We start from the raw sequence: 26,549 nt of genomic DNA on the forward strand, positions 1-26,549 counted from the left end.
AAAACACTAATAGATCTCTAAATCTAGATGCTAATAAGTCAATAGATCATCAATGATGACTAATGATTTCGTAAATGTAAAAAATGTGGTGTTGCATTATTTATTTTGCTACCATGTCTTAATTGTTTTCGAATTAATGACGACTAATAATTTCGTAAATGTAAAAAATGTATTACAGTATCATTTATTTATACGACTATTGTATTTTGAACCCTTCGAACTACACAAATTGGTGGATGGTTCATGGACCAGCACAAATCAATTCGGTGAGATTGGATGAGTTTGAAAAAATAGAACGAGAAAGATCTAACTTACGAAAACACAGAACATAAGGAGATGGGAGACGACACTACAGTCGGAATTGGAAACGATAAGATGGACAATGCAGAGTATGTTACAGCATTCTGACTGCCAGAGATTTGTGACAGATTGCAAGGACTTGATTGCAATGATAAATGATCCATAAGTTTGACCAAATTTCTCAACTGAGCTGGAGATCATCCAAATTGTTTTCCGGACTTTCAAGATCAGTTACTTCCCGACAACCGTTTGTTGGAAAAAAAAAAACTAATTTGCTGTTGAAAAAAAAAAAACTAAACAAATTAGTTTTTATTTTTATGGTAGAACCCGGAAATCCTGGATGTCAATATTCACATTAATTAATAATGCGAAAACGTAAAAAAAGAAGTTAGATGCTACCGTTACATTTTTTTTTGGGTGCACCGGATGCTACCGTTACCTAAAAGGGTTAATGCCTTAATAGTGTGATTTTACAACAGCTGTTTTATCTGTTTTATGTTTTTATTATAAACAAATATATTTTTTTTGTTCAACACTAAAAAAAAAATATAATAAAAAAGAGAGAGAAGAGGTTGGTATATAAAAAAGAGAAGGGGTGAAGTTGGAAGCATCTTATAGTTACTTAACTTCATTCCTTCTTCTGCTCAGATCAAAGAAAGTCTACAGAAAGAGTGTCTTTCTCCTTCTTTTCATAATCCACACTCTCTGTCTCTCTCCTCTGCCCTTTTCTTCTTATGCTTTGTTTCTTGAATTCACAGAAAGACAGACAGAGATTTCTTAAAAAAAATAGAAAAAGAAGAACAGGTGAGAACTAAAGGACCCAGTCAGTTTTGGTCTTTGTTTGCTTCTGATTCTGAAAGAGAAAACGTAAGTCACTCTCTTTCTACTTAGAAAAACGTGAACAAAGAATAATTCCACACTATGATTTACGTAACAGTCTCCTCTGTTCAGTTCATATGCTCTGTTTGATTTTATTTTTGTCTATTTTCCATGTTCACTTAGGTTTGATTCTTCTCTCTGTAAAGTGTTTAGTGACCTTAAACCGCGTCATATATTTCCTCAGATCTTGAGGCAAAAATGTCGGCGGGAATGAGGCACGGAGAAGAGGCGATAGTCCCAAGCGGAAATGACAACGAAGGAGTTCAGGTAAACGGAAACAACACCGGAAAAATCGACGAGCACGACGGCTCCGACGGTTCTAAGCTAAGCAGTTTCCTCTGGCACGGTGGCTCCGTCTGGGACGCTTGGTTCAGCTGCGCATCTAACCAGGTAAAATAAAAAATACACACTTTATTTAAAGACAATCTTGATTTCAAGAAAATCTTCATTTCAGGAAAATCATGATTTAAAGAAAATCTATTTTTTTTATTCAAGAAGATCTTGATTTCACGAAAAAACGAAAGAGAGATCTAATATTTGTAATTTTTTCAGGTGGCGCAAGTGCTTTTGACGCTGCCGTACTCGTTCAGTCAACTAGGAATGTTATCAGGAATAGTACTTCAGATCTTCTATGGTTTACTCGGAAGCTGGACTGCTTACCTCATCAGTGTTCTCTACGTTGAGTATCGAGCTCGTAAGGAGAAAGAAGGCAAAAACTTTAAGAACCACGTTATTCAGGTAAATAAAAATCTGTGTTTTAAAAATCTTTATATACGGCGTATTATTGTACGCGGCAAATTAGTCATAAGCAAATCAAAATTTCTAAAATGATTTTTTTTAAGAATCGGTGTAAAAATCAATGTTTTAATCGTTGTTAACTTCACTAAATCTTAATTTACAGTGGTTCGAAGTGCTTGATGGATTACTCGGGACATACTGGAAAGCACTAGGGCTCGCATTTAACTGCACTTTCCTCTTGTTCGGATCTGTAATCCAACTCATTGCTTGTGCCAGGTCTCTCTCTAATCTCTCTCTCTCTCTCTCTCTTAAATTATTAATGGATGATTAACTATAATGATGATTGATTTGGTTGCAGTAACATTTATTACATAAACGATCACTTGGACAAGAGAACATGGACTTACATATTCGGTGCATGTTGTGCAACCACTGTTTTTATACCGTCGTTCCATAATTACCGGATTTGGTCATTCCTCGGCTTGGGTATGACCACTTACACCGCGTGGTACTTGGCCATCGCCTCCATTATCCACGGCCAGGTAATAAATTATTATCATTAATTATATACATAAATTTCTCACAACGAAATAGTATAAATATAATAGTAATAAAGATGACTACATTGTCTTGTTCATATTTTTATGCTTTGCAATGAAATGATAGTATATGCCTTCATTAAAAAGAGAAATAATATTCGTATTTCTCTTTATGATCAGTGTTAAAAGGAATTGAATTTTTTTTCTTATAACTTAAAGGAATTGAAGGAATTGAATTATTTCGTGCATCTAAACCCAATTTTGTATATTATTTCTTCTAAACTGTTTTTTTTTTTTGAAAAAAATATTTCTTCTAAACTGTTTAATATTCTCTCAATCTAACCATTGTTTAATATTTGTTTCTGAATTTTGTTGTTAATTTTGAAATTTTAGACGGAAGGTGTGAAACACTCAGGTCCAACGAAGCTAGTTCTTTATTTCACCGGAGCTACCAATATACTGTATACCTTTGGTGGTCACGCGGTTACTGTGTAAGTTTTTTCTTTAACTGTTTCTTTTTTTTTTTCCCCTCTAGTAATTCATTAAGGGACTAAGCCCAAACGGACCCAACAACAAAACAAAAGCCCAAACGAAAAGGGTCAACCTAAAAAAGGAAAAACAATGGGCGAAGCCCAACCCGTTAACGAAACGGCGCCAAACCCTCCACGCGTCCAGAAAACGCGTTTGGAAGCCCACGTGTTGAAACCCACCCCTTTCGAGAACACGCGTCACCTGGTCACACCACCGCGACCGGCACCGAGAAGACATCGCCGGCGAAGACGAAACCACCTATAGTTTCGACGGAGCACGCCGGAAACTGAGACCATCTCACCCATCTGTTTCGCCTGGACTCTTCAACGGAGAACTACATCGAGACTAACTCGAGATCTCCTATAGAACCATCGAAACCACCGCTAATCGAAGAACCGCATCCAACATATCCTCCTTCACCACTTGGGACCAAGGGTATCAAATCAACATTAATCGAATCACAACTGCGAGATTCAAAAGTCAATTGAGCCAAAGAAGTACAGAAGGTCTTGATCGGACATAATCGGAATAGGCTGGAGAAAGCGAAAAAACAACCATCTCTCGGAAAAACAAAAGCCGGCGAAGAAGAACTGGAGAAGCTTCTTCTTCCCAGAGACAGAGCCCGATGACCGGGAAACAACTTTATCGGAGAAAATCCGGCGAACCAAACCCATAGCTTTCTCTCTCCTCTGTGTCAGATATGAACGAGAGAACAGAGCTGAGAGAGTCTTTAGTTTTAGCGGTTTATCCTTCTTTAACTGTTTCTTATAGATAGCCAAATTTTGTTTATATAAAAAAAAAATAGATTATGTCAGACATAGTTGAATTCCTACTATTTAAGCTATAGGCTCTGTGTGGCAGAAAAGTTATGTTAAAATCGGTGCGAAAATATTAAATTATGTTTGATGTATCATTTCTCCGCCGCTTCTATTGCAGCTTTTGCCGGCAAGTAAGGTGTAACTATAATTACAGTCCTGATGATTGTCGTTATTATTTTTCTATACTTGAAATAGTAATAAAATGTTACAAAAAAATTATAAGTTTATAAAATTAAGTATTGATTTATATTCCTGTCCCTGCACCATTGATTGCCACACAAGCGCACATCTAATAGTAATACTACGCCTTTATTTAATGTCAAATATACCCTTATGCTTATCATCGGTATTAACAGTAATTTGATTATGCAGTGAGATAATGCATGCAATGTGGAAGCCACAGAAGTTTAAGTACATTTACTTAATGGCGACGTTATACGTTTTCACATTAACGATACCGTCAGCTTCCGCCGTTTACTGGGCCTTCGGAGACGAACTTCTCGACCATTCCAACGCATTTTCTCTTCTCCCCAAGAACGGGTGGCGTGATGCCGCCGTTATCCTAATGCTCATTCACCAGGTAAAAATATAATAAACTTTCACATATTAACGTTTGTTATTTTTCTCATATTTAGTATTATTTAAATCATGATGAGGTTAATTATGTTTATGTAATGTGTTTATGCAGTTTATAACGTTCGGATTTGCGTGTACCCCGCTTTACTTTGTGTGGGAGAAAGTGATAGGGATGCATGACACAGAGAGCATTTGCTTGAGGGCTTTAGCTCGTTTGCCTGTGGTTATACCTATATGGTTCTTAGCTATTATTTTCCCGTTTTTCGGTCCGATCAATTCCGCGGTTGGTGCTCTTCTGGTTAGCTTCACCGTCTATATCATCCCGTCCCTTGCTCACATGCTCACTTACCGATCTGCCTCCGCTCGTCAGGTATGCTATTACATGCTCAAACGAACGGTCAGTGGAGTAATATTTAATTAGGGTTGTGAATAGTTACTCGGCATTGGAGGGTATAAAGGTCTTTTTCTGAAGATAGATGATGTTAATGTGTTCCGTATCTTACGGAAGATAGGATTAGCACCCACATTCGTTACTGGCGCCCCCTCCAAATATTCATCTGAGTTGGTTTCAGTCTCATTCTTTTATTATGCTTTTCTAAAGTAAAGATCCAAACTCATGTTTTCAGGTTAGGTTAGAATTAGTAATTGACCATGAATTATTTCTTGGTTTTTCCTGTTTTTTTTCAAACTCTTGTATATTATATTCCCTTATATATTAATATAGTAGGAAAAACGTTAGAAAAGGGAGGAAAATAAGGGGAAGGGATAGGAGAATAGGTAAGGGTCATAATCAGAAATGAAAAGGAGCTGTACAATAGAGACTCTTTGCCTAACATTAAAACTAAAGTGAGAGTCTGAGTATGACAAATCACAATCATATCTATCTCTTTGTCATGGGTCAACAAAGCTTTGGATCTTGTCCATTACTATACGACAATGCCCACAAAAGCCACAAGCTCCTTTTTTTTCAATGGTTCTTGATTTTTCTTTTTTGGATTTTTTCTTGTAGAATGCGGCGGAGAAGCCGCCGTTCTTCTTGCCGAGCTGGACGGCGATGTACGTGTTGAACGCTTTCGTGGTTATTTGGGTTCTAATAGTTGGATTCGGGTTCGGTGGATGGGCAAGTGTTACCAACTTTGTTCGTCAAGTCGACACTTTTGGTCTCTTTGCTAAGTGTTACCAATGTAAACCACCGGTTCCAGCTGCAGCCGCCGCGCACGCTCCTGTTTCCGCTTTACACCACCGCCTTTGAGAGATCTAGCCTGCATTGTTTAGTGCTTGCGTGGAGTTTATTTGTTCTTCTTTTGCGGTTTGTATTCTATACGTGAGAGCGTAAAAGTCACGAAAATAGTGTACCTTTTACGCATCCCCTTTGAATGCGTGTTAAGCTATTAATGTTTTTGGGGGGTTTTGTAATTTTTCGTTCACTCCTTAGGTCGATAACATAGTAGCGTGTGATTTCTTAATTTGGTATTATTAAAACAATAGGTTAAAAAAATGTATATGTGTTCTCTTCTTTTTACCTGGCTTGTAGTAACATAATCCTTATGAGCATGCGTTTTCTTGTAACAAATGCTAAACCCGTTTATGATATATTGTAATTATATTGTAATTATAGTGTATATAGAATGATTTAAGAGAAATTGATTTTCTTTATCAATATTATTAAAGTGCATTTTTCACATATTTCTAATTTTTTTTTAATAGTTAAGCGTGTTTGAATGAAATAATGGAAACATGAGTGTTCTTTATGATATTTTGCGATTAAGTCGAAACACAAAAAAATATCATGTAGAAATTGTAAAATCACTAAACAAGCAAATCTCAGAATATTATCGCACTGTCCACCGCACATTTACTTGCGCGCAAGCAACAATAGTTATGAACCTGATCGACGAGCGCTAGAAAGAATAGATGGGCTACCAGCTGAGTAAATGAACGTAAAAAGTCTTGGAGTCGGAGCGTTACAAAGTAATTATTTGTGTAGCTCTATATTGAATTAATTAATAGAAGAGATAATATGGGATTGTATCCCTTTTAGACCACCATATTAAACTCCTACCTCAACTGAAGAAGAGAATTATATATTCCCGTTTTGGCCCTACAAATCTACGAGTCTACTTCCGCTGCAACTGACACGCATCCACTTACCTTTACAGACAGTCGGGCTTTCCTATGCACGCAACTGACACAAGGTGTGTAAAATCCAAGGGACACAAATTCAATTCCGGTTTACATTTAAACGGTTCGCGTATCAAATTTTTAAAAACCGCTATCGAACGGTTGGTGTGAAATTAAAAGGGGGAAAGCTCTCTTGAATTTAATTGGTTCTCTATTTACTTCCACTTTACTTTTTACTTTCTTATCATCATCCCTCCTATTCTCTCACCGGAAATCACGAATTCTCAATCGGAAAAATGGTAACCAACCTAAATCTACCAAAAAGGCTTTTTGCCCAAAATAAAAAACCTAAGGGCGAGAGGGTCAACAACTACCACAAGATTAAAAGAACTGCAGAATCTTAGATGCTCTCGACCCGGAAGAAGTTGAGTTCCTCCGAGGCTCGACTTTTGGCAAGATTCTCGCCGATTACGACAATCCCACATTCTCCGGTGCTTTTGGATACAGCGTCGTGCAGAGGCGACTTAAAACCCAGAAAAAGCATGAACTCTGGTTTCTTTTCGCCGGTAACCCAATAAGATTTTTGTTGAGGGAGTTTGCAATTGTCACAGGTCTTAAGTGTGATCCTGTTCCACCTCAACAGCCACGGAAAAGGAAGAATCCTATAGAGGATAAACTCTACTGGAATGAGTTATTCGGATCATTGAAAACATGCACAACGGACATGGTCATCGAAATGCTGAAGAAACGCGTTGTTAAAGACAGAGAAACAAGAATCAAGTTCGCTTGTTTGGCAATTACATCATCAGTTCTACTCCCAACTTCACACACCCCGAAGATAATCCCAGAGCACGTCGAGTTGATTTGGGATATTTATGAGTTTCTTGACTATCCTTGGGGCAAGGTCTCTTTCAGTCTTCTCGTATCGAATCTTATCAAGAAAGACGAGATTGCTCTGTCCCAAGACTCCGTCGCAATCCAAGGATATGTCGATGCCATTCAACGTGTGCTTATTGCCGCAGTCCCACAACTCAAAGAAGAAGTCGCCACTGCCGAACCGGCCCCCCGTGGTTGACTACGACAGCGAAGGCGACGCAAATATTGAGGAGGCAGGATCGGCGGCTCAAACTCCGGCAAGGAAGACCTCAACCGGCACTCCCAAATATGTTGTTATTCCTGGGCACGCGAAGGCACTTGATTTTGAATGCAATGTAACAGTTATTTTTTAACTTTACGAATAATACTGAACATAGGGTATAACTTATCTTGTAGCCATCACCAGTAATATTAACCTCCAACACTATAATTAGACGCAACAATAATTATTGCAGGTTAAGGTGAACAACATCATTCCGAGTCCTGATGATGAGTGGCTAATGAGATCTGATTTCTCCTGGACAGACGAGGTGTTGGACCCGGAAGTTGATACTATGTTGAAGTTGATAGATGAAGGTTTTAGATTCCGCAAGGATATGTTCACCGGAAGTGTAACTGCCCAAGATTTGTACCGCATCAAAGTGGAGAGACAAAGAGAGAAAGAAGCGAAGGAGAATAATGATAGAGACAACGCTGATACACATGAGACTAATTCTCCTGACCAAAACTCACCTCTTCCTATAGCAAACATCGTGGCAGACATTTTGAAAGACCAGTTTGGTGGACTAGAGAGGCGTCTTATTGACGCGATGTCCAGTAGATTTGAAGGTATGGAGAGGAACATAGAAGGTTCAGTAGTGGATGGCATCATGAGCATGCAAACCGTTGTTATCAAGGCTCTTTCCAATCATGAACATATTACTCGAACAGCAGCACCGCGGAGGCCAATACAACCCCAAACTCAACCCACTCCAGAAGGTGGTGGGTTATCTCCCCGCCCGCATGACAACACGGAATCCAGAATGGCCGACGACACCATTAGAGATGTTCTTGGTGACCTCGGCTCCCCTCATAACAGAGGCAAAGTAAGTACCTCTCTCTATTTTCTTATTTTTCGCGGGAAACATAGCATCTAAATTAAGTTGCAGGAACTAATAGTACGTGTAGCCGCTAAGCATGACGGAATAAGCGATGTCTATGCCCGACACTTAGCATCTAAATTAACTCATAGATGCTAATAGTACGTGTAGCCGCTAAGCATGACAGCATAAGCGATGTCTATGCCCGACACTTAGCATCTAATCATCTTCTTCATCGTTACTAACCCCCCCCCCCCAATAATGTTGTCGTAGGACCCTGTGACCTCATCTGGCAGCGTCATCGGTAGGCGTACGTCCAGACATGTTGCTTCAGACGGTGCTCCAGCCTCATCTCCCGAGGTCCTTGTTTAACCGATCGCGTCACAGTTAACATGTTTTGTTACAGTTACCAGAATACGTAATCGCTAATAAATGTCTTATATAGGGTGTAAACTTGACGACGGACCCGCTACAAACCGACTCTGCTCCTGCTGATCAAACATCTGAAGCCTTCCAGGACAAAAGACCAGAACCCGAGGTCTGGTTACATCTATCTAATCCTACGCCCAATAAATTATACTTAAATATTTATATTTTACGTTTCCAAACTTTCCAAACACCTAGCAGATAAATTGTCCATATTATCGAATGGAAAGTCCGTCATTCTCTCTTGGACTATCGCAGGAGGAAACTAACGAGGAGGGGGATAGGGAAAATGTTGGTGCATCCGACCCCGTTCAGCATGTTGTGCGCCCAGAAGAAGCCAACCCAGCTAACGCGGAGGGAAGGAAGAGCAAACGAAGCAGGCAACGTCCGGCTGTCTACAAGGATTACCAGTGTGATCCCAAGGTCCCCGGTGGTTCCAAACAGCCCCCATCGGTAGAGTGTTTGTACGAAAAGATGGTTGATAACCTCAACATTCTTGGGTAAGATGTACAACGTTTTGTTACCATCTACCTTACTTCTTAACATAACCGTTATACTTAACCGCCACTTACCCCATGCAGGCATATAAAAATTGCTCCGGATGTGGCGGTGCCCACAGGTGAATTCCTTAGCATAGCCCAACGCACGCAGCCAATGACAGCACAGGTACAAACCACCGGATAGCCCGTGTATCCCTTATTTATTTTTTTTTTAAGCGGAAACTTAGCATCTAAATTTAGTCGTAACAATTAATAGTATGTGTAGCCGCTAAGCATGACGACATTAGCGATGTCTATCCCGGACACTTAGCATCTAAATTAAGCCGTAGCAACTAATAGTATGTGTAGCCGCCATGTATGGCGGAATAGGCGATGTATATGCGGGACACTTAGCATATAAATTAAGTTGTAGAAACTAATAGGTTGTGTAGCCGTTATATGTTTCGTTAGCTGCTCTGTTTGTGCCACACTCATGCATGTGTACGCAGGTAATGGACTCGCTCGTGCGCTTTCTTTCTAGGCACCCGACGGCCACAGGCGTCAACGTATGTTTCTGCGATACATCCATGCCCGCAACGTTAATGGAGCAGTACGTTTGGTTAAGACCGCTGTGAAAGATACGTCAAAAATCAAGTTCCTCGACAAGAAGTTATGCAACCCTCCCGTTACCACAGCAGATAGACTGTACTTCCCCTTCAACCTAGACCAGAAACATTGGGTGGGTATTTGTGTCGACACGATGGAGGGAACAGTTTACATTCTCGACTGTAACACATCTTTCAAGACCGAGTCCCAAATGAAGAAGGAGCTCAACCCAATCGCATTCATATTCCCTTACATTCTCAGAGCTCGAGACCCCACCACTCCGACTTCACTGCTGAAGCCGTTCTCGGTTGTTAGATGCGGCGGCATTGCCCATAACAACAATCCCCTCGATGCTGCCATCACAACCGTCCTCCTCATCAAGGGTCACTCCGCCGGCCGTCTTCATGGATGCAAAGCAATCACCCCTACTGTTATCACAGACGCCGCGAAGTTGTTTGTTCTCAGTTTTTTCGAGTACATTTGCGATAATGCCGGTCTCCTCAAGGTTGAATGATATTTGTTTTCCTATCCACCAACTCTTTCCATGTTATTTCGTTCAAGGCGCCTATGTATTACGTGCCTTTTGTTATGACATTTTATGTATTACAATCATATTACTTTTCGGTTTACTTTCTTTTACTTCTCCCTTTCCTTTAATAGTTTCTTCCGAATGACTTAATGTTAGGTTAATAAAATAGTTAAGAAATAAAGGATAACTTAGCAGCTAATAAAATAGTTAAGAAATAAAGGATAACTTAGTAGTTAAAGATTCAGTTACAAGTGACAAGTCTTTACTACATTGGAGTGCAATCTTATTTAGCCCCCCCCCCCCCCATTTCACTAACAAATTTGTCAATGAGGGGCTGCTTAGAGGAACTTTTTCACTTTATAACATAAGAAAATTAAGGTCGCCTCCGATCAGACCTTCAACAGACCAATCCTTCCTTCCTATTGCTCCTCCCCACATAAGTTCTTACCAGTACCTTACTATATAGGGTTTCTGCACGTTGTACGGTTATGGTCTAGCTCACCGCACCTTGTGCAAGTCCTACGTCGCTTGAACACACCAGATCCCTAAAAACAAAAGTGTCAGTTAACGATAACAATACCAGCCAAAAACATTTTTAATGCACAAGTCCTATTGTTAACACGTACTCTTATCTCTCCCGCCGACAAGATCCTACACTTTCGTGGCCTCCCAGGCGGCCTTCGCGTCCTTGGTGGGAGGAGTTTCATACCATCGCCTCCTTCTTCAGCCTGACCAACTTGTCCACCATGGACCGGGTTAATTGTGCCACTGTAAGCCATCCCCCAGTAGTCGTTACTGTACTCCTCAGCCACGAGTGTTTCAGCACTCATTTTGGAGGTAACAGCGGCTGAAACAACATGAGTGCAAGGGATTTTCAGTGTATCGAACTCTTTGCAAGAGCAACTCCTTTTATGCAGATCCACTCGATAATACACCCCCCCCCATCGTCACAGACCTCATATTCCGCATTGATCAAATGCCTCACCGCGTACCCAGTTGACACAGCGAAGCTTCGTGTCAGTGCCTCACGAAACTTAGGAGTCACATCTCCAATGTTTGAGAGTGACGCAACCCTTCGAGATGAGAACCACCCCACCATCATTGACCGTATGTACTCGATCAATGAGACACTGGGATACTCCCGGGCCGTAGCAAGAGCTGCGTTAAGGGACTCAGCTAGGTTGCTAGTCATAATGTTGTACCTTGCCCCTGAGAAATGCAACCTCGCCCAGTGATCTAGACCTATCCGGATTAGGTAATCGGCGCAAGCTATGTCGATCAATTTTATCTCATTGAAGTGGACGTAGAAATCCTCTAGGCGGAAATCTCTAGCAGAACGTGCGATCAGATAGATTAGGTGTTTCCTCTTGAATATGGTCTGAACGTTACGTTGAAGATGCTGAGCCATGGGGTACACCTATATTCATAAAACAAGACGTAGCTGTTATTCAGTTTCATAGCAGATAATACAATGAACCAAACGTTAATGCTAAAGGTTTGAATAGTAATACCTAAACACATTTCAGTTACGTCCTTCTATTCCTTGTTATTTTGTTTAATAGCAGATAATAGATTCACGGTAACCTATTTAGTTAATGGGATATTAAATTTGTAAAACCTAACTAACATCTTAGCTGTTAATAAACACGATATGCTATATTATATAACAGCAGCATCCGCAGGTAAACGTTACAATCATAAGTGACTGCTACTATCTAAATGTTAAGACGAAGTCTGACTGCTATATATTGTAATACTTGTTAATATATTATTTAACAGTTAAGATTAATTTATGCTATCTCGAAGTGTCCTTACCCTTCTTATGCATGCGTAGATTAAGCCGTGCCTGTCCGAAACAAATACCAGGTCATTCACGTCCGGAACGACAGCTGAAAGTTTTGTGAAGAACCATGTCCATGCCTCGTCGTTCTCACTGTCTACTATACCGAATGCAATTGGAAAAATGTGGGAGTTGCCATCTTACGCACTTGCTGTAAGAAGGCAGCCTTGGTATTTCCCCTTTAGATGTGTGTCATCTATGATAACCACCTTCCTCATATATGCAAACCCTCTAATGCTCGCCCCAAAAGCAAGGAAAAGATACTTGAAACGGTGTGCCCCTTCTGCTGCCTCAGTTGACTCGATAGCCATGATTGATCCCGGGTTTGCCTCTGCAAGCTTCGCCAGATAAGAAGGCAATGCCAGGTAAGCTGTCTCAACGTTTCCGTCCCCACGCGAAACTGCTATTTCTCTCGACCTCCATGCCTTCCAGTAACTTATCGGCACGCTATGATCGTTCCGCATGATCTCTCTCACAGATACTGGTCTTGGGACTACCCCACCGGGCCCCCCATATCGCTGGCGCATCATATCACCAACGATGCTAGCAGTTGCATGGCGTCGGAACCCCCACCTCTCATTAACAGAGCAAGTATGAGCTGTATCAGCTGTCCTAATCTCAAACCTAGTGGTTCCTCCAATCTTAACCGCATAGGCTCGCCACCCGCAATTAGCACCCCCACATTCTAGGACCATCTTCCCTGGCTCGGAACGCTTCACAAGGTACTTGAATTTGTTAGCAATTGCGTACATAGACATGTGGAGCTTAAAGGCATCACTAGTCTCGAACACCTGCCCCACGTAGACCTGGCCTTTCGAGGCCATATCACGTCCATCTGTAAACATTGCACGAAAATACTTTGTTAGCTGACAAAACTCATTGTTGACAATCATCTAAAATAATATCCTCTAACATGATATATAGCTGATAAATATATATATATACATCACCTATAATCCTACAATCATCAGACTCGTCCTCGAATGGGATGCCCATAGGAATTTTGCTAGTATTAGTGTGGCTGTTGATGTCCTCATGTCCCACATAGGGATCATGAATAACCGCATCTCCCGTTGACAATGCGCGTTTTCCAGCCGCTTTGTTGTACGGTACTCCAGAAATTCCCATAGTCACACCTAACATTAACATTTACCGCTAACGTCAAGAATCACTGTTAACTCTGATAGATAAACGTTACAAATTTACTTTGCTAATAAAATAAAAAATCCAGTGAAACCTAGTGTACGTATTTACCATGACTGGGGAAGCCTTGTCTTTCCCCTCCAGGTAGGATTACCCGGGGCGGATCCTCCTCTCTTGCCTCTGAAATCCCGATACCACCCCACAACGCAGTTAGACTTGTCTCTGCCGCCTCGCTTGTCTCTATCTCTTTGCCTTTTAGTGTAGGTGAAATAACCTTCGAACCTGGTACTAATATGTGTAACCGTTATCTGCATAATTTACTGCTATAGTATGTGATATCAATAAATGCTTCACCAGAATTTTTTTACCTTGGTCATTTCCGCTACGCATTGCGGGGGGACCATCTGCTAAGCTTATCACACCACAACCTTCCGCTGCCTCTTTAGTAACCAGCGCCAAGCTTGACAAGTCTGCTGACGAGTCTGTTGAGTCGCTATCATACATGTCTTCACCGCATCCGTCACCCTCATAGGGAACCGAAGCCTTTTTTATTCTCTCGAACTCCTCCGGGGTGCAGATTTCCCGGAGCACACTCTCGCTAGCTAAGAAGTAACCGGGACGCCGAATGTCTAATAACATTTAAAAAACCGATTAGCATCCACACTATTAAGGTAACGGTTAAACACCGACTTAACTGCAACGATACTCACCTGGTTGGCTCATCCGTTTTGGGGCCCTCATCAAAACCTCGTCGTCCTCGATGCCGTCCTCCCCCCGACGCTGACGCCTATAGAGAGAAACATCTCGGTCTCCAAATGTCACGTACATTTCCAGTCCCGCTTGGTCCATCCTTATCACCATAAACAACTGAACATCGCCGTCATCTTTTATCTCAACAGGCGGAGAAGTGTAATCACCCGTTAGGGTTGTGTACTCAGGGAAGTCGTAAGTCAACAAAACCGGCTCAGTAGGCAACAACAACTGATCTAGCTTGTATTTTGAACGAACTATTCCCATAACAGAAGTAAAGGTCTCGTTTTCTCTCATGATGATGTCATATTTAACCCTAGTGTGATCAACATGAAACTTCCAAAGACCTGGTCCACCCCTCTCCCAGTCTCCTACCACAAGCTTCACCAAGTGGCTCATACTTCCTGCATCGAGCAGAAGACAAAAATTGTTTCCCACAATTGTTAATAGTTGAACCCGAAACTACTAAATAAAACAAAGAGAAAAGTAGATCAGAGCTGATGAATTATGTAACAAGCCATACCTTCTACCTTTGTGCGATAACGTTTAGAGATTTAAACTTCTCACTTCCACTCACAGGTTTCATTTTCGCCTCTATCCCAATCCAACTCCTTCTCAACTAGCTAACTCTTAAAATATCTCTCTAAAAGAAATAGTGAAGCCAATTTTAAATTTTAAATATCTTAGGTTTCTTTACCGATGCAACTTAGGTTATTGCGTCTAAGTTTTGGACACACAAAACGTAGGAAACGTGCGGTGGAGATGCGTTGTAGGCCAGGCCTATGCTCAGCAGTGGTGTACTTTCCATGTCAGAAAATCCAGGTGCGTCTTCTCTCCAAGCCAAATCGCCGGATTTTGTGTCAGTCGAAGGCGAGGGCTTTTTCGTCCTTTCCAAGCAGGAAAGCTACCGGCTGGGCCTCAAGTGTCAATTCGTTCCCACTATTCTATAACGGGCCTGCGTTTTGTATATCCACCTCATTGTCTCTTAATAGAATCGCTTACAATAGATGCTAGGTAGTAATTTGCACTGTGCGCGGAATAAAATAGTTTATTAGATTGTTTGTTGTACGTTGTACTAAGAGATTTGTCGTATAATTTTTTTTTAGAGGATGGATATTTATATATCGTATCGGTTCGGATTCAGTTGATCTATTCGGATTTCAGATTTTTAGAGTTAAAAATTTAAATTTTATTCGGATATTTACAAATTTTGGTTTGGATTTGGTTTGAGTCAGTTCGGTTCGGATTCGAATCTGGAGACCCATTTTAATTACATATTTTTAACAAAAATTCAAATATACTCAAGTCCTCAAAATCTAAAAATAAAATAATATAAAACATAAAAAAGAAAATAATGTAAGACTAAATATTTAAATTTAAATAAGAATTAGTTAAATTTAAATATTTGGATGGAGAACAAATAAATATTATCAGTATTTTGAATATTTACTGTTATTTTTAGATATTTACTTGTGACTATGTTGACAGTTTTTAGATATTTTATATTTTTGAATATCTAATAGATATGAAATTTAAAATAATTAATATATTTAAGTATATAATTGTGATTTAAATATTTAGATATCCAAAATATTTTAGTTTGAATTAGATTCGAGTCTGGTTATCTGGATATTAAACTTTTAGATCCATCTGAGTACTTAATCAGTTTTAGTTTGTGATTAGTATTACTTTCAAATCTAGTTTAGTTCGGTATTCGAATCCATATATTTTACCCGTACTTAATTTCTTTTAATAATATAAAGCAAAATAAAATAAATGTAAAACAAATATTCTTGGCTTATTTAACATACATAATTATTGGATTATACTTTAGAATACCAATACAAATGGTTGGACGTTGTGTCAATATTGTTGGACATGTTGCAAAACTGACGTAGTCTATAACTAATAATGTGTATTTCTTATTAAAAAATTCTTGGTAACTATAATAAAAACACGATACAATCATGTGAAAGGGGTTAGAGTTGGGTGTAAAATAATGTGATTTCTTTACTCGACACCTGAATTTTAGTTTTTCAATCGATTTCACGATTTTTTTTCTTTTAAATTTTTCTGATTTCTGATTTTTTCTAGCAATCTGATTATTTTTTAATTTTTTTGGTTTGACATGAAAATTTCATAAAGAAAATCAATACTTGGCTAAACTAAAGATTGATATCTTATGTATTTACATGGATTTAAGCTTCATTTTAGTTCTCTTATTGGTCATTTAGATGCATTTAGAGTTCAATTAGGTTGCATTGCATTGCATATGTCCTTATCAGGTGATGAAAATGTTAAATGGTGACTATAGAGCATATGAAGATGGTTTGAAGGCAAGATTAGTGATTTTCGAGGATGAGATGAAATGACCCAGTGTCCCAGCGGCCAAACCACCTTACAGCGGCCTGTTGAGCTCGACGAGAAGCTACTGCACGTCTGGAGCGGCTTTACGCAGCTATGTGTCAAAGCCGCTGGGAAAATGCACCTGCCCCTGCTCGATATGTACCAGCTGCGACACTTAGAAAAATCTGCACTTCTGTTTTTACCAAAATTTTATCCAAATTATCTTGGGTCAACCCAGACTTGTTTCAGCTCGTTTTTAGGCCACTATAAATACTTTTTAGACCTAATTTTAGAGGATATCTTGTTTTCTATCAAATCAAAACCACTTTTGGGCGAAAGATCTAAACTTGATCATTATCATTTGTGCTTACTTGATTACTTTGATCATTAATCATGTTTAGTCTTAGATCAACTAATGATTTAATGTCTATCATGATAATGAGTGAGTAGTCATCTTTGGATTCATGGGTTAGGATGATTAAGTGATTATCTAGAGTGTTTAGAGTTAGATTAATCTATTCCTTTGCTTGATTGAGTGATCTTAATGCTAGTCTAGAGCTGGCCTCTTTAGATTAGAACTCTGGACATTTCATTGTCTGGAAGGTGTTCGATGAAATGTCTGAGGCAACTCAACTTGCTCTTTGCTAGCTTAACCAAAGACATTTGATGTTAAGAGAGCTTAGATAGTTAAATGACATGTTCTTAATGATTGCTTGATTGACACAAACCAAATGCATTTGATGTTTGATTAATGAGAGTAAATGAGCATTTATCTTGACAAAGAACTTGTTTAGGATTGTTGTCTAGACTTAAGGGAATATGTTGATTGATACCTTGCCATTATAGATAGGATCTTAGTAATTTGAAATCAAATTCCTAGACCCATGATTCTTCCTTTATCATATTGCTTGAAAGTTTGTTAATTTGTTGTCTTAGAGTCTTGTTAGTTAAATCAAATCACTTCATTCACTGAATGCACTTAGATTAAGTATGAACATGTATTCTCTTTGCATTGAAACCACGTAAAATTGGATTGACTCTTAAATACTACATTGATTTGACTTAGGATTAGAAAGAATCCTTACCAAAGATCCGACTTTGTGTGTGGATTTTTTACCTCAGTTTTCTTAATTTATAACCAATCACAATTATTTGTTGCTTTCGTGTACAGAAAACTCAACCATGGACAAGTTCGGTAAGTTATGAAACTTTCGGTTTTTAAAATACTCTCATTCCAATATTTTAGTTGATGCGAATTTTGATGATTTTGTATTTTAGTAATTGTACATAGATAATTTCAATTCATTAATACAAAGGTTTAAAATGTAGAAACTAAAAATGAACCGATTAAAAAAATAGTGTGTGAACACATTAAATTGTCTGCGATAGAGTTAAAAAACAGTATGTGAACACATTAATTGTTAAATGATTGTGAGCATTCTCGAATTGAAATCGATGTGAAACTAAGATGTGTCAAATATAGTATGAACGCATTGATGACAAATGTTTCTATTTTAATATATTAGGGATTCTTAAATAGACTTGTTTAATTAATTAGTAGATATTGAATAAAAATAGGCTTTTTAAATTAATAGAATTATTTACAGAATATATGTTTCAGAAAAAATGAATTAGTTAATAGATTTGTTTAGAAAAAAATTATTTTTCAGTAAAAATAGATTTTCTCTAACATATTCTAAGCGAAATAACCAATAAACTGAATATAATCTGTTTACAGAAACAACTAAGTCTTTAATTTGACTTCAACGTTGACTTTTCTTTTATCAAAACTCATTAAACTGCAATATGAAATATTTGTTTTTTTTTTCAGAAAGAAGAAACGTATACTATTAATTTCGAAAGTTTTACTTAGAGCATGTCCATTAAGGATTTCTAAATAAAGTATCTGACATTTAAAAAGAAAAAAAATGAAAAAGGATGACAAGAGAACAACAATAGCTTCTGGTTTTAGTCTTTTAAAACCTCTTTTTATATTGTACTGCCACTTGTAGCTTTCTTATAGGTTTAAGTATTAACATTTAATTACATAATTCAGTCATAATTGAAATATTACTATTTTTTTCTTTAGATACTTGAAATCAGATATTATCCAATAAGGTTGCTCTTAGGTGGGAAATAAGTCGGGAAAATGGACAAGTTGGACCTACGGAGCCGGTCATTCTATATGGGGCACATGGGTGTGGGGAAAGATCGCACGTGGCTTCTTCGTCTGAGTCACGTGCCATTATTTACTTCTCACTCTTTCTCTCTGTACAGACACTTGAAAGAATGGATCTTCAGAAGACCGTTGTCGTCTCTCTTATTAAATATGGCATGTGTTCATGACACTACTCAATCGTTACCCTCCCTTATCATAGGCTCTCGTTTCACATGTACTTGAACATCCACTATATATATATATATATATACATACTAATATTCTCGTTTGAATTCAGTGACTATTCATGTACTTTCAATCTGACCTTTTGTTGTTATTGTATTAAAAAATCCAAAACGATAATGAGAAATGTTTCTTTTAATAGCAAATAATGATGAAAAAAAATAGCAAATAATTCTTTTCGAGAATGAAAAAGTTATGAACGAAGCACACAGTGTGAATGTCAGTGATCTGCGTTTGCGATGTGGGCTAAGTAACCCTGGTTAGTGAGTGGGTCAGATAGTCATAACTATGATGCGAAAGGTGAACTGTCTTCAATTTGTTCTGTTTTTGGCCATGTGAGTTTTGAGACAGATGTTTCTTTCATCTTTTATCACACCTTTTATTGTTGGAACTGGAAGATGGATTATTTTGGATACACAAAATCTTGCTAACATAGATGGATTGCAGGTATTGTTTTTAAAAAAGGTGATTGTGCAAAAGAAAAAGAAAAAACTAGTTGCTATTGTTCAACTCTCATAAATTTCTCAAAAAACTTTGAACATATATAATTATTCAAAAAACATTGTTTATGTTTTATGTCCAAACTTAAGCAAGCATAGATTAACATGGTAGCTGATAGGTTTTGTAACAAAACTTTAACAACTTTTTTTTGACATTCGTGTTCTTTTTCATTCACTTCAGCCAATACTCCATGTACATGAGACAAGAATTGTAGAAACCCTAATATTTCTTTAAACAAAATAGAATTAAAGTCTTTTTATGTTTATTATCCTTTATACAACATTTTTCCCTATGGCCTTAGGATGAAGTATGAAAAAAGAAGTGGCAACGTCATCCTTTAAAATTCGATTGCTTTTGATGGGTTTGATCTTGTTAAAGTATTCGAAGAGGCTCAGGGAACAAGAGCTTCAGCCGAAAAGCACCCATACCATTCAAGTAATAGTGGTATAACCGTTTTGCTCTTATGAAACTGAGTTGCTTATATAGAGCTAATGCTCCTAATTTGTTATTCACATTCACCTCCATGTTACCTTCAATCATAATAGTTTATCATTAAGTAGAATCTCATCTTGTAACCAGACTTGCATATGAAGAGTTTGAAGAGAAAATGCCATTCAATAAGGTCCTTTCTTGCAATGTAGACTTGCTCAAACTACAGTTAAGAAATCACTAATGTGCATCATAAAGACTACATGGAGTCAATGACTAACACAAGACTTATTACATAGGTATATTAAGTATGGTTGCAACAATCATAACAAGGAGTTAATGAGATTCTATTCTAGTTTGACAAAAGGAAGAGACCTGCCATGGAGTTTATAACTTTCTGAGGGAGCAGAATAAAGAGAGGAGTGGAAAAATAATGCAAGAAACGAGCTTTGATTGATCTGTAACAAGCTTAGTGGCTGTAAAGCACAATGAGAAGTTAGCAAAACAAGATTTAAACTAAAGAGAGGCATGCTTTGCAATTGATCAAGATACAATCAGAATGACAAGAAGTTCTGATGGATCTCAAAATCCACTTCAGAAATTAGGTTTAGGTTTTGATTAAGTGTATAGAAGGAATGTATAAAAGACGATGATTATGTATAAAGAAGTGTTTTATTGATGATACGAGTAGAAAACAAGTACGAATACAAAAGATATCTAAGAACAAAAAATAATATGTATGTATTGAAAATATAGTATTACTCCATAAGAATTCAGTCCTTCTTGTCTTTGGTCTTGTTTTTACAGGCCTTGATATCTACGGTTGAATCATAATGGCCTCGTGATCTCTGGCGGATATCATGGCCATTAATGATGTTGCTTTTGATTCTCTTTCAGCTCAGGTTTAACTATGTAATCTCGGCATGGGGCGTCTTTCCAGCTCGAGATGGGCCTGGGCCTGCTGTCTATTTTCCGGTTTAACCGATACTGGGTTGGGTTTTCGAACGAAGTCTAGAGCGGGGTGAAACCCGTCACCAACAAGTTCAACTATAGTTTATTCCAGGAGCAGTTTCAAATCAGTAAATCAGTAGAGTTTACCTATGCTTCGGCCACGATATGGTTTGATGACAACCAACATGGCAATGTACCCTCTGTAAGTGACTAAGTGTGTTGATGCTCTTCTATCTTAGAGACTACGGTTCCTACGCATCTACCTTTGTGAAACGCCTTTACTACGGTTGACGGTTCCTATCCATATATTTCTTGTCACTTTATTCCACACATGTATCATGTAACTCCCTTTCCTCATGTCCTTGTACCGTCTTCTCTACCCACTTTGCTTCTCTTGAGGTTGGGATCTTAAGCCAGTTCACTAGATAGAAAGCATCTGGCGGAAGGTTTGTTAGATTGTGGATGGATCATGGATGTTTCCTTTAATTTCTTCATATGTATTTGTATACTGTTCTCAAAATTCTCTTTTTGATTCTTTAAATGTTACGTTTAAAATTCTATCTGTCGCTAACCTTCATCTATCACAACACACAAATATGGGCAACAAAACAAAGGGGTGTCAGTGTGGAGTTTTGAGCTTCTGATACGTATGTCAAAGGGATTTCAGTGTGGAATTTTTATTTAAAAATAAACTCGTAACCGATTGAGCTTAGCAGAACAATACAAAAATTTGTCAACCACAGACGCAGGCCGTCTGTTTGACACCTCAAGTTGCAGCTAAACAAGTGAACCCCAAACTCTTAATAACCACGCAAGACATGAGAACCGTCGTGATTTTCAATGTTCTATTTACTAAATTTTTAGTGTTTCTACAGAGAACAAAAAAAACAAAATGTTCTTTGATTTCTAGGAATTATTATGGAAGTCTGGTCGATGTGGAGAGGACTTCCCCAAAAGCACCAAGTTGTTTTTCTAGTTGCGTGTATTTTAACACCTTGTGATCAATATTAGTTCACTTAGTTTGGTCAGTAAGTGAATATTGGTAAACCTTTTCATTAGCGAAAATGATCTCTAGTGTTTCACCGAATTTTGTGTTTGAATTGCTCCCATGTATGAATGATCTTAAGAAAAACATGTATGAATGATCTTCACTTGAATGCAACAACTTGTTTTGAAAAGTTTAGTGTCAGAATGGTATTATAATTTTTTGGTAGGCGACATTTTCTCTACAAAGAGGCAAATATATACATTGTTCCATATTAAAGGGATTCAAATAAAAACTTGAGTCAATTAGCTAGAAAAGTTGGAAATTTGCGAACTACTCAAAACAGTAAATGTGTAGGAACTACACTGCATAAATAATATGTGCAATTACTTTTAGAATCCTCTAGTAAGAATGGTACGATTTTTAAAAGTAAATAAAATTGTCATTTTCTCTTTCATTATCCTTTTCGTCTTCCCCCACTTTCTTTCCCATCTTCTTCCTTTGTTTTTTTTTTCTTTTTTTTTCTGATGAATCTAAAAAATTGAAGAAGATGTGTTCCAGATAATGATCTACATAATCACTGGTCTATATAAGCAGTTGATCACACACACACACACACATTCACTAAATTCTGAAATTACTTTCATGTAATACAAAAACAGTTTTCTTCAGGACAAACGCCACGGGATCTTTGCTCGGTTTGTGCGCAAACTAGTTCTGAGACTGAGTCATATTGATTATCTTAGGGATTGACCCAAAGAAACTTCGAACAAAAGAGGAACGAAAAAGTTGAACTCCGCGAGGTAGAACATGTACATAAAATTGAAATAAATATTAGAATTAATTCCAGATATGATATCATTAATTGGTATACAATATTATACATATATTAGCCGTCTAACAGTGAATTTACAAATCTAAACCGAAAATAAACTGTATATACTGGATAAATAAATTGTTACATGTTATTAAATATGTTAGTCGTGTAATAATAAATTTTAGCGGTTAATTTTTAAATACATAAAAACTAATTGTTACAACATTACAATCTTTAAAAATATTTCTCAGTAGATATGGTGGATAAATTAATTATTATACAACATTATATATATATTAGCCATTGAATACTGAATTTAAAAGACTAAACCAAAAAATAAATTGTTATAAAATATTAGATATGCCAGATAAATATTTTTTATATATAGTTAAATATGTTAGCCATATAACAATGAAGTTAAAAATTAATTCAAAATTACATGTAAAATATATAAAATGTTAAATGATATTAAATATGTTATCGGGTTAAAAATTGAAAAAGACTGTTATGTGCTATTAGATATATTTCCGTTTTTTAGAGAAATGGAAAACTTATTTAAAATATATCCGGCTAGAATCTGTGTGTTAACCCACTTGATTTTGTTATAAGTCATTAAAGCAGAAGTACAAAGATTGATTACACAGCCAAAAAAAAATGAAGGCGACTTATGATGGTGCATATAAGTACACGTGCTGAATATAGTTGTGAATGTGGTCCATGCGGCTGGAAACTAGAGAGTTTTTTGGTTTCTCCACCTTCCAACTATGCAAGAGAGAGAAATTAGTGTTTCATATTTAATTTAAGCAATATGGAAAACATAGTAATTGCAACTTAAAAAAATTGTGGGAGAACAACTAAAATGTGTATATACCTAAATACAGTATAATGCTTGTGTGTGTAGTGTAAATACTCTAAGAACTTATTATGTTAGACCCAAATTGAGAATCATGTTTTTAAATATTAGAAATGTATCAAATTTATAAATAGGTAAGATTTGTTTGGTTAATATTAGGAATGTTTGATATTTGGGATATGCAAATCTCAACCTATTATTGTATATTAAATAAAAAATCTGTTTTTTTTTATTGATTCCTTTTATTTATATTAGAAAGTATTTTTAATTTGTTGTTGAGAATATTTGAACAAAAAAACAATTGTTGTTGAGAATAAAGAAGTATATTCTCAAATTTGTTATACATATTTTAAGTTTCAAAAATATTTCATATCCAAAAAAATTTATTGAAAAAACTAAAAAGTATTATAGTTTTGATACTCAATATGTTTCTTATATTAGAAACTAAAACTAACTTAAATTGCTCTCTACATTGACCTTAACATAAGTTAGCCAGATGCAAGATTGAGATGAAGATGAGGAGTAATTTGAAAATGAATTTACAAACCTAAAATCCTTCATGTTTTTTTAATGAAAAAGACCTAATATCGTCATGTATAAAGAACTAGTAATAAATATCCGGCTGTTGTAATTTTTTTTTTTGCTGAATTCGGCTGGTAGTTGTACATTAGTTTTATGGATGAAATTTCATCTTCTATCACTAGCTTCTTCATGAAAGCTTATGACTAGCTCAATGTACAAAAACGAAGGAAACTTCATGATTGATGAGGTTTTATATAAAACATACTATGTGTGATATCATTTAAATAAGTAAAAGAGGATCAACCTGAAGTAAACACTATTGTTGACTGATATAAGAAAGCTAGTGATATCACACTACCTTTCGACGATCAGCTACCGTGAATCCCAACGAAGATCCTATTAAGTATAATGCAATCATAGAAATACACTTCGTGTGGTTGTGTATAATATGACTCTTGAAGACAGAAAAAATATGCATAACTAACAATATTTTCTTAATCTCAGACTCTCAGTGGCACAAAAACTAAATATCTTGCAAAATCAAAGAGGTGTCAAGAAGCATTCTTGTTTTAATAGTATTAACTAGACATTGATCTGCGCACCCGCACGGATATATTTTCTGTATTGCAATATTCAATATTTATTACTGCTTACCTATTTGTTTTATATTTGTATAAATGTAATCTTGTTAATTTTGTATTTTTTCCATGTAAAAAATTAAAAAGATGAATTACATTACTTATTTCTTATCAAATCCACATCGTGAAGACAAATGTTTTTTTTTCGAGAAAGGGTTTTATAGAGAAATTTTAACAAACTCGACTATGTTGGTTGGTTCATCGAGACAAATGTTTGTTCATCTTAGAGTTTGTTTGTATACATAACTAATTTGAATAAACATTAATATGTTTTATACATTAATTTGTTACCAAAATAAATAATTTTTTATTTCTTACAAAGAAAAGTTAATGAGAAATAATTAACATCATTTTTTACTATAGATCAAATATAGTTGGATAGATTATATCTTTATTTAGAAAAAAATGACTTTAATATTTTTTTTTTAAAACTAAGCTAATGTTATATTTATATAATTAGATAATTTATAGTCGAATTGGAATATATAAAAAATCAGTTAATGTGTCAAACAAATGTTTATGGGCTTGCGGTTTGCCTTCCTGTGTGAAAGCTCTCTAAAATTTGTTAATATGTAGAATCAATATCAATGGCATTCATCTGTTATTATTTAGAAAAATTCGAGTCAATTCAAATTTGTATTTCTTTGTAATAGATTAGATATAAGATAGATTATCACCAATTAGTTTTAGAATAAAAATTCATCTAATTTAATAATAACTATCTTTGATAACTTGCATGAATTGAAATGTACAATTTACTAATTTTTAGTTTTTCCACAAAAAACAGAAATACGTTGACTAGATGTGGCCACATAGGATTAGATATACTGTATATTCTTCGTTTTTTAGGAATTAATAATTACTAGATCTTGATCCGTGCAACCGCGCGAGTTTTTGTTTTCATTTATTTTTATATAAATATTTTTTTCAATTCTAAATTGGTATATATTATAATATATGTGTCTATCAATTTTTAAAACATAATAAGTTTACGGCATATTTTTTTCATTGAATAGTTTGTTTTAAACTTTCACATGTATTTGTATCTTCTTTTATATATATATTTTCAGATTATTATTTCATTATTAAAATCGTAGCTATATATATAAAGATTAGTAAAATATTGTTTTATTGTCATATTCAAAGATATTGTAATATTTCACAAATTTAGAAAGTTTTTAAAAATTAAATTTTTCGCTTCATAGATTTATATTATCGAGTAAATAATTAAACATTTAGTTTTTGTTTAATTTTTAAAATAAACTATATAGTTTGAAATTTGTTTTCATTGGTTTAAGGTAGTAAAGATTAATCATTGTTAAAAAAATCTTTATAATTATAAAAGTTAACATCGACAAATATTTAAATATTTAACATATGAAGGTATAATATTACAACATTAAATTATATCTATTTAATTTATACTATCTATAAATCTGATGGATCATATATTCTTTAAACCAATTATTTATAGCCCAAAAAAAATTCTGGTAGGCCCAAAATTTAAATGATAAGATTAGAGATTAAATGTAACATGATTTTCTAGGAATATGTCCATTAGGTCCATTTTAAAAAAACTCACACATGAATTAAAGTTGTGACTTCTGTTTTAATATATAACTAGATCTCGATCCGCGCAACCGCGCAGATTTTTGTTTTCATTTATTTTTATATAAACATTTTGTTTTCAATTCTAAATTGATATATATTATAATATATATGTGTCTATCAAATTTTAAAACATAATAAGTTTAAGGTATATTTTTCATTGAATAGATTGTTTCAAATTTTCACATGTATTTCTATCTTCTTCTATATATATATTTTCAGATTATTAATTCATTATTAAAATCGTAACAATATATATAAAGATTAG

The 26,549-nt window shown here is 36.0% G+C and overlaps 2 protein-coding genes across 3 annotated transcripts; both read left to right on the forward strand.

Annotated features, from left to right (window-relative positions):
- Positions 1–882: 882 nt before the first annotated feature.
- On the forward strand, positions 883–6,043 carry LOC106427771 (auxin transporter protein 1-like). 2 transcript variants are annotated; one of them, XM_013868499.3, is made up of 9 exons: positions 883–1,167; positions 1,303–1,569; positions 1,732–1,917; positions 2,081–2,193; positions 2,276–2,459; positions 2,850–2,947; positions 4,178–4,385; positions 4,494–4,751; positions 5,391–6,043. In XM_013868499.3, exons 2-9 carry the CDS (start codon positions 1,378–1,380, stop codon positions 5,631–5,633), a joined length of 1,482 nt encoding a protein of 493 aa, XP_013723953.2. In that variant the 5' UTR covers positions 883–1,167; positions 1,303–1,377; the 3' UTR covers positions 5,634–6,043. The 2 variants fall into 2 exon arrangements, with proteins under 2 accessions (XP_013723953.2, XP_013723952.2); XM_013868498.3 differs by having other exon boundaries at positions 897–1,167; positions 1,364–1,569.
- Positions 6,044–6,442: 399 nt separating this feature from the next.
- On the forward strand, positions 6,443–10,597 carry LOC106427721. The gene is made up of 7 exons (XM_048752559.1): positions 6,443–7,713; positions 7,834–8,463; positions 8,731–8,817; positions 8,903–8,995; positions 9,142–9,383; positions 9,465–9,549; positions 9,872–10,597. The coding sequence occupies exons 1-7, from the start codon at positions 7,378–7,380 to the stop codon at positions 9,995–9,997; spliced, it is 1,599 nt and encodes a 532-aa protein (XP_048608516.1). The 5' UTR covers positions 6,443–7,377; the 3' UTR covers positions 9,998–10,597.
- Positions 10,598–26,549: the final 15,952 nt, after the last annotated feature.

The sequence above is a fragment of the Brassica napus genome, chromosome C3 (assembly GCF_020379485.1).
Source record: "Brassica napus cultivar Da-Ae chromosome C3, Da-Ae, whole genome shotgun sequence".
Lineage (NCBI taxonomy): Eukaryota > Viridiplantae > Streptophyta > Magnoliopsida > Brassicales > Brassicaceae > Brassica > Brassica napus.

Coding starts and splice junctions, on each gene's coding strand:
- LOC106427721 (XM_048752559.1), top strand. CDS start 7,378: ATGAGTTTCTTGACTATCCTTGGGGCAAGGTCTCTTTCAGTCTTCTCG. Junction 7,714..7,833: donor CACTTGATTTTGAATGCAAT/GTAACAGTTATT, acceptor TAATTATTGCAG/GTTAAGGTGAACAACATCAT. Junction 8,818..8,902: donor CTCCAGCCTCATCTCCCGAG/GTCCTTGTTTAA, acceptor TGTCTTATATAG/GGTGTAAACTTGACGACGGA.
- LOC106427771 (XM_013868499.3), top strand. CDS start 1,378: ATGTCGGCGGGAATGAGGCACGGAGAAGAGGCGATAGTCCCAAGCGGA. Junction 2,194..2,275: donor CAACTCATTGCTTGTGCCAG/GTCTCTCTCTAA, acceptor ATTTGGTTGCAG/TAACATTTATTACATAAACG. Junction 4,386..4,493: donor TCCTAATGCTCATTCACCAG/GTAAAAATATAA, acceptor GTGTTTATGCAG/TTTATAACGTTCGGATTTGC.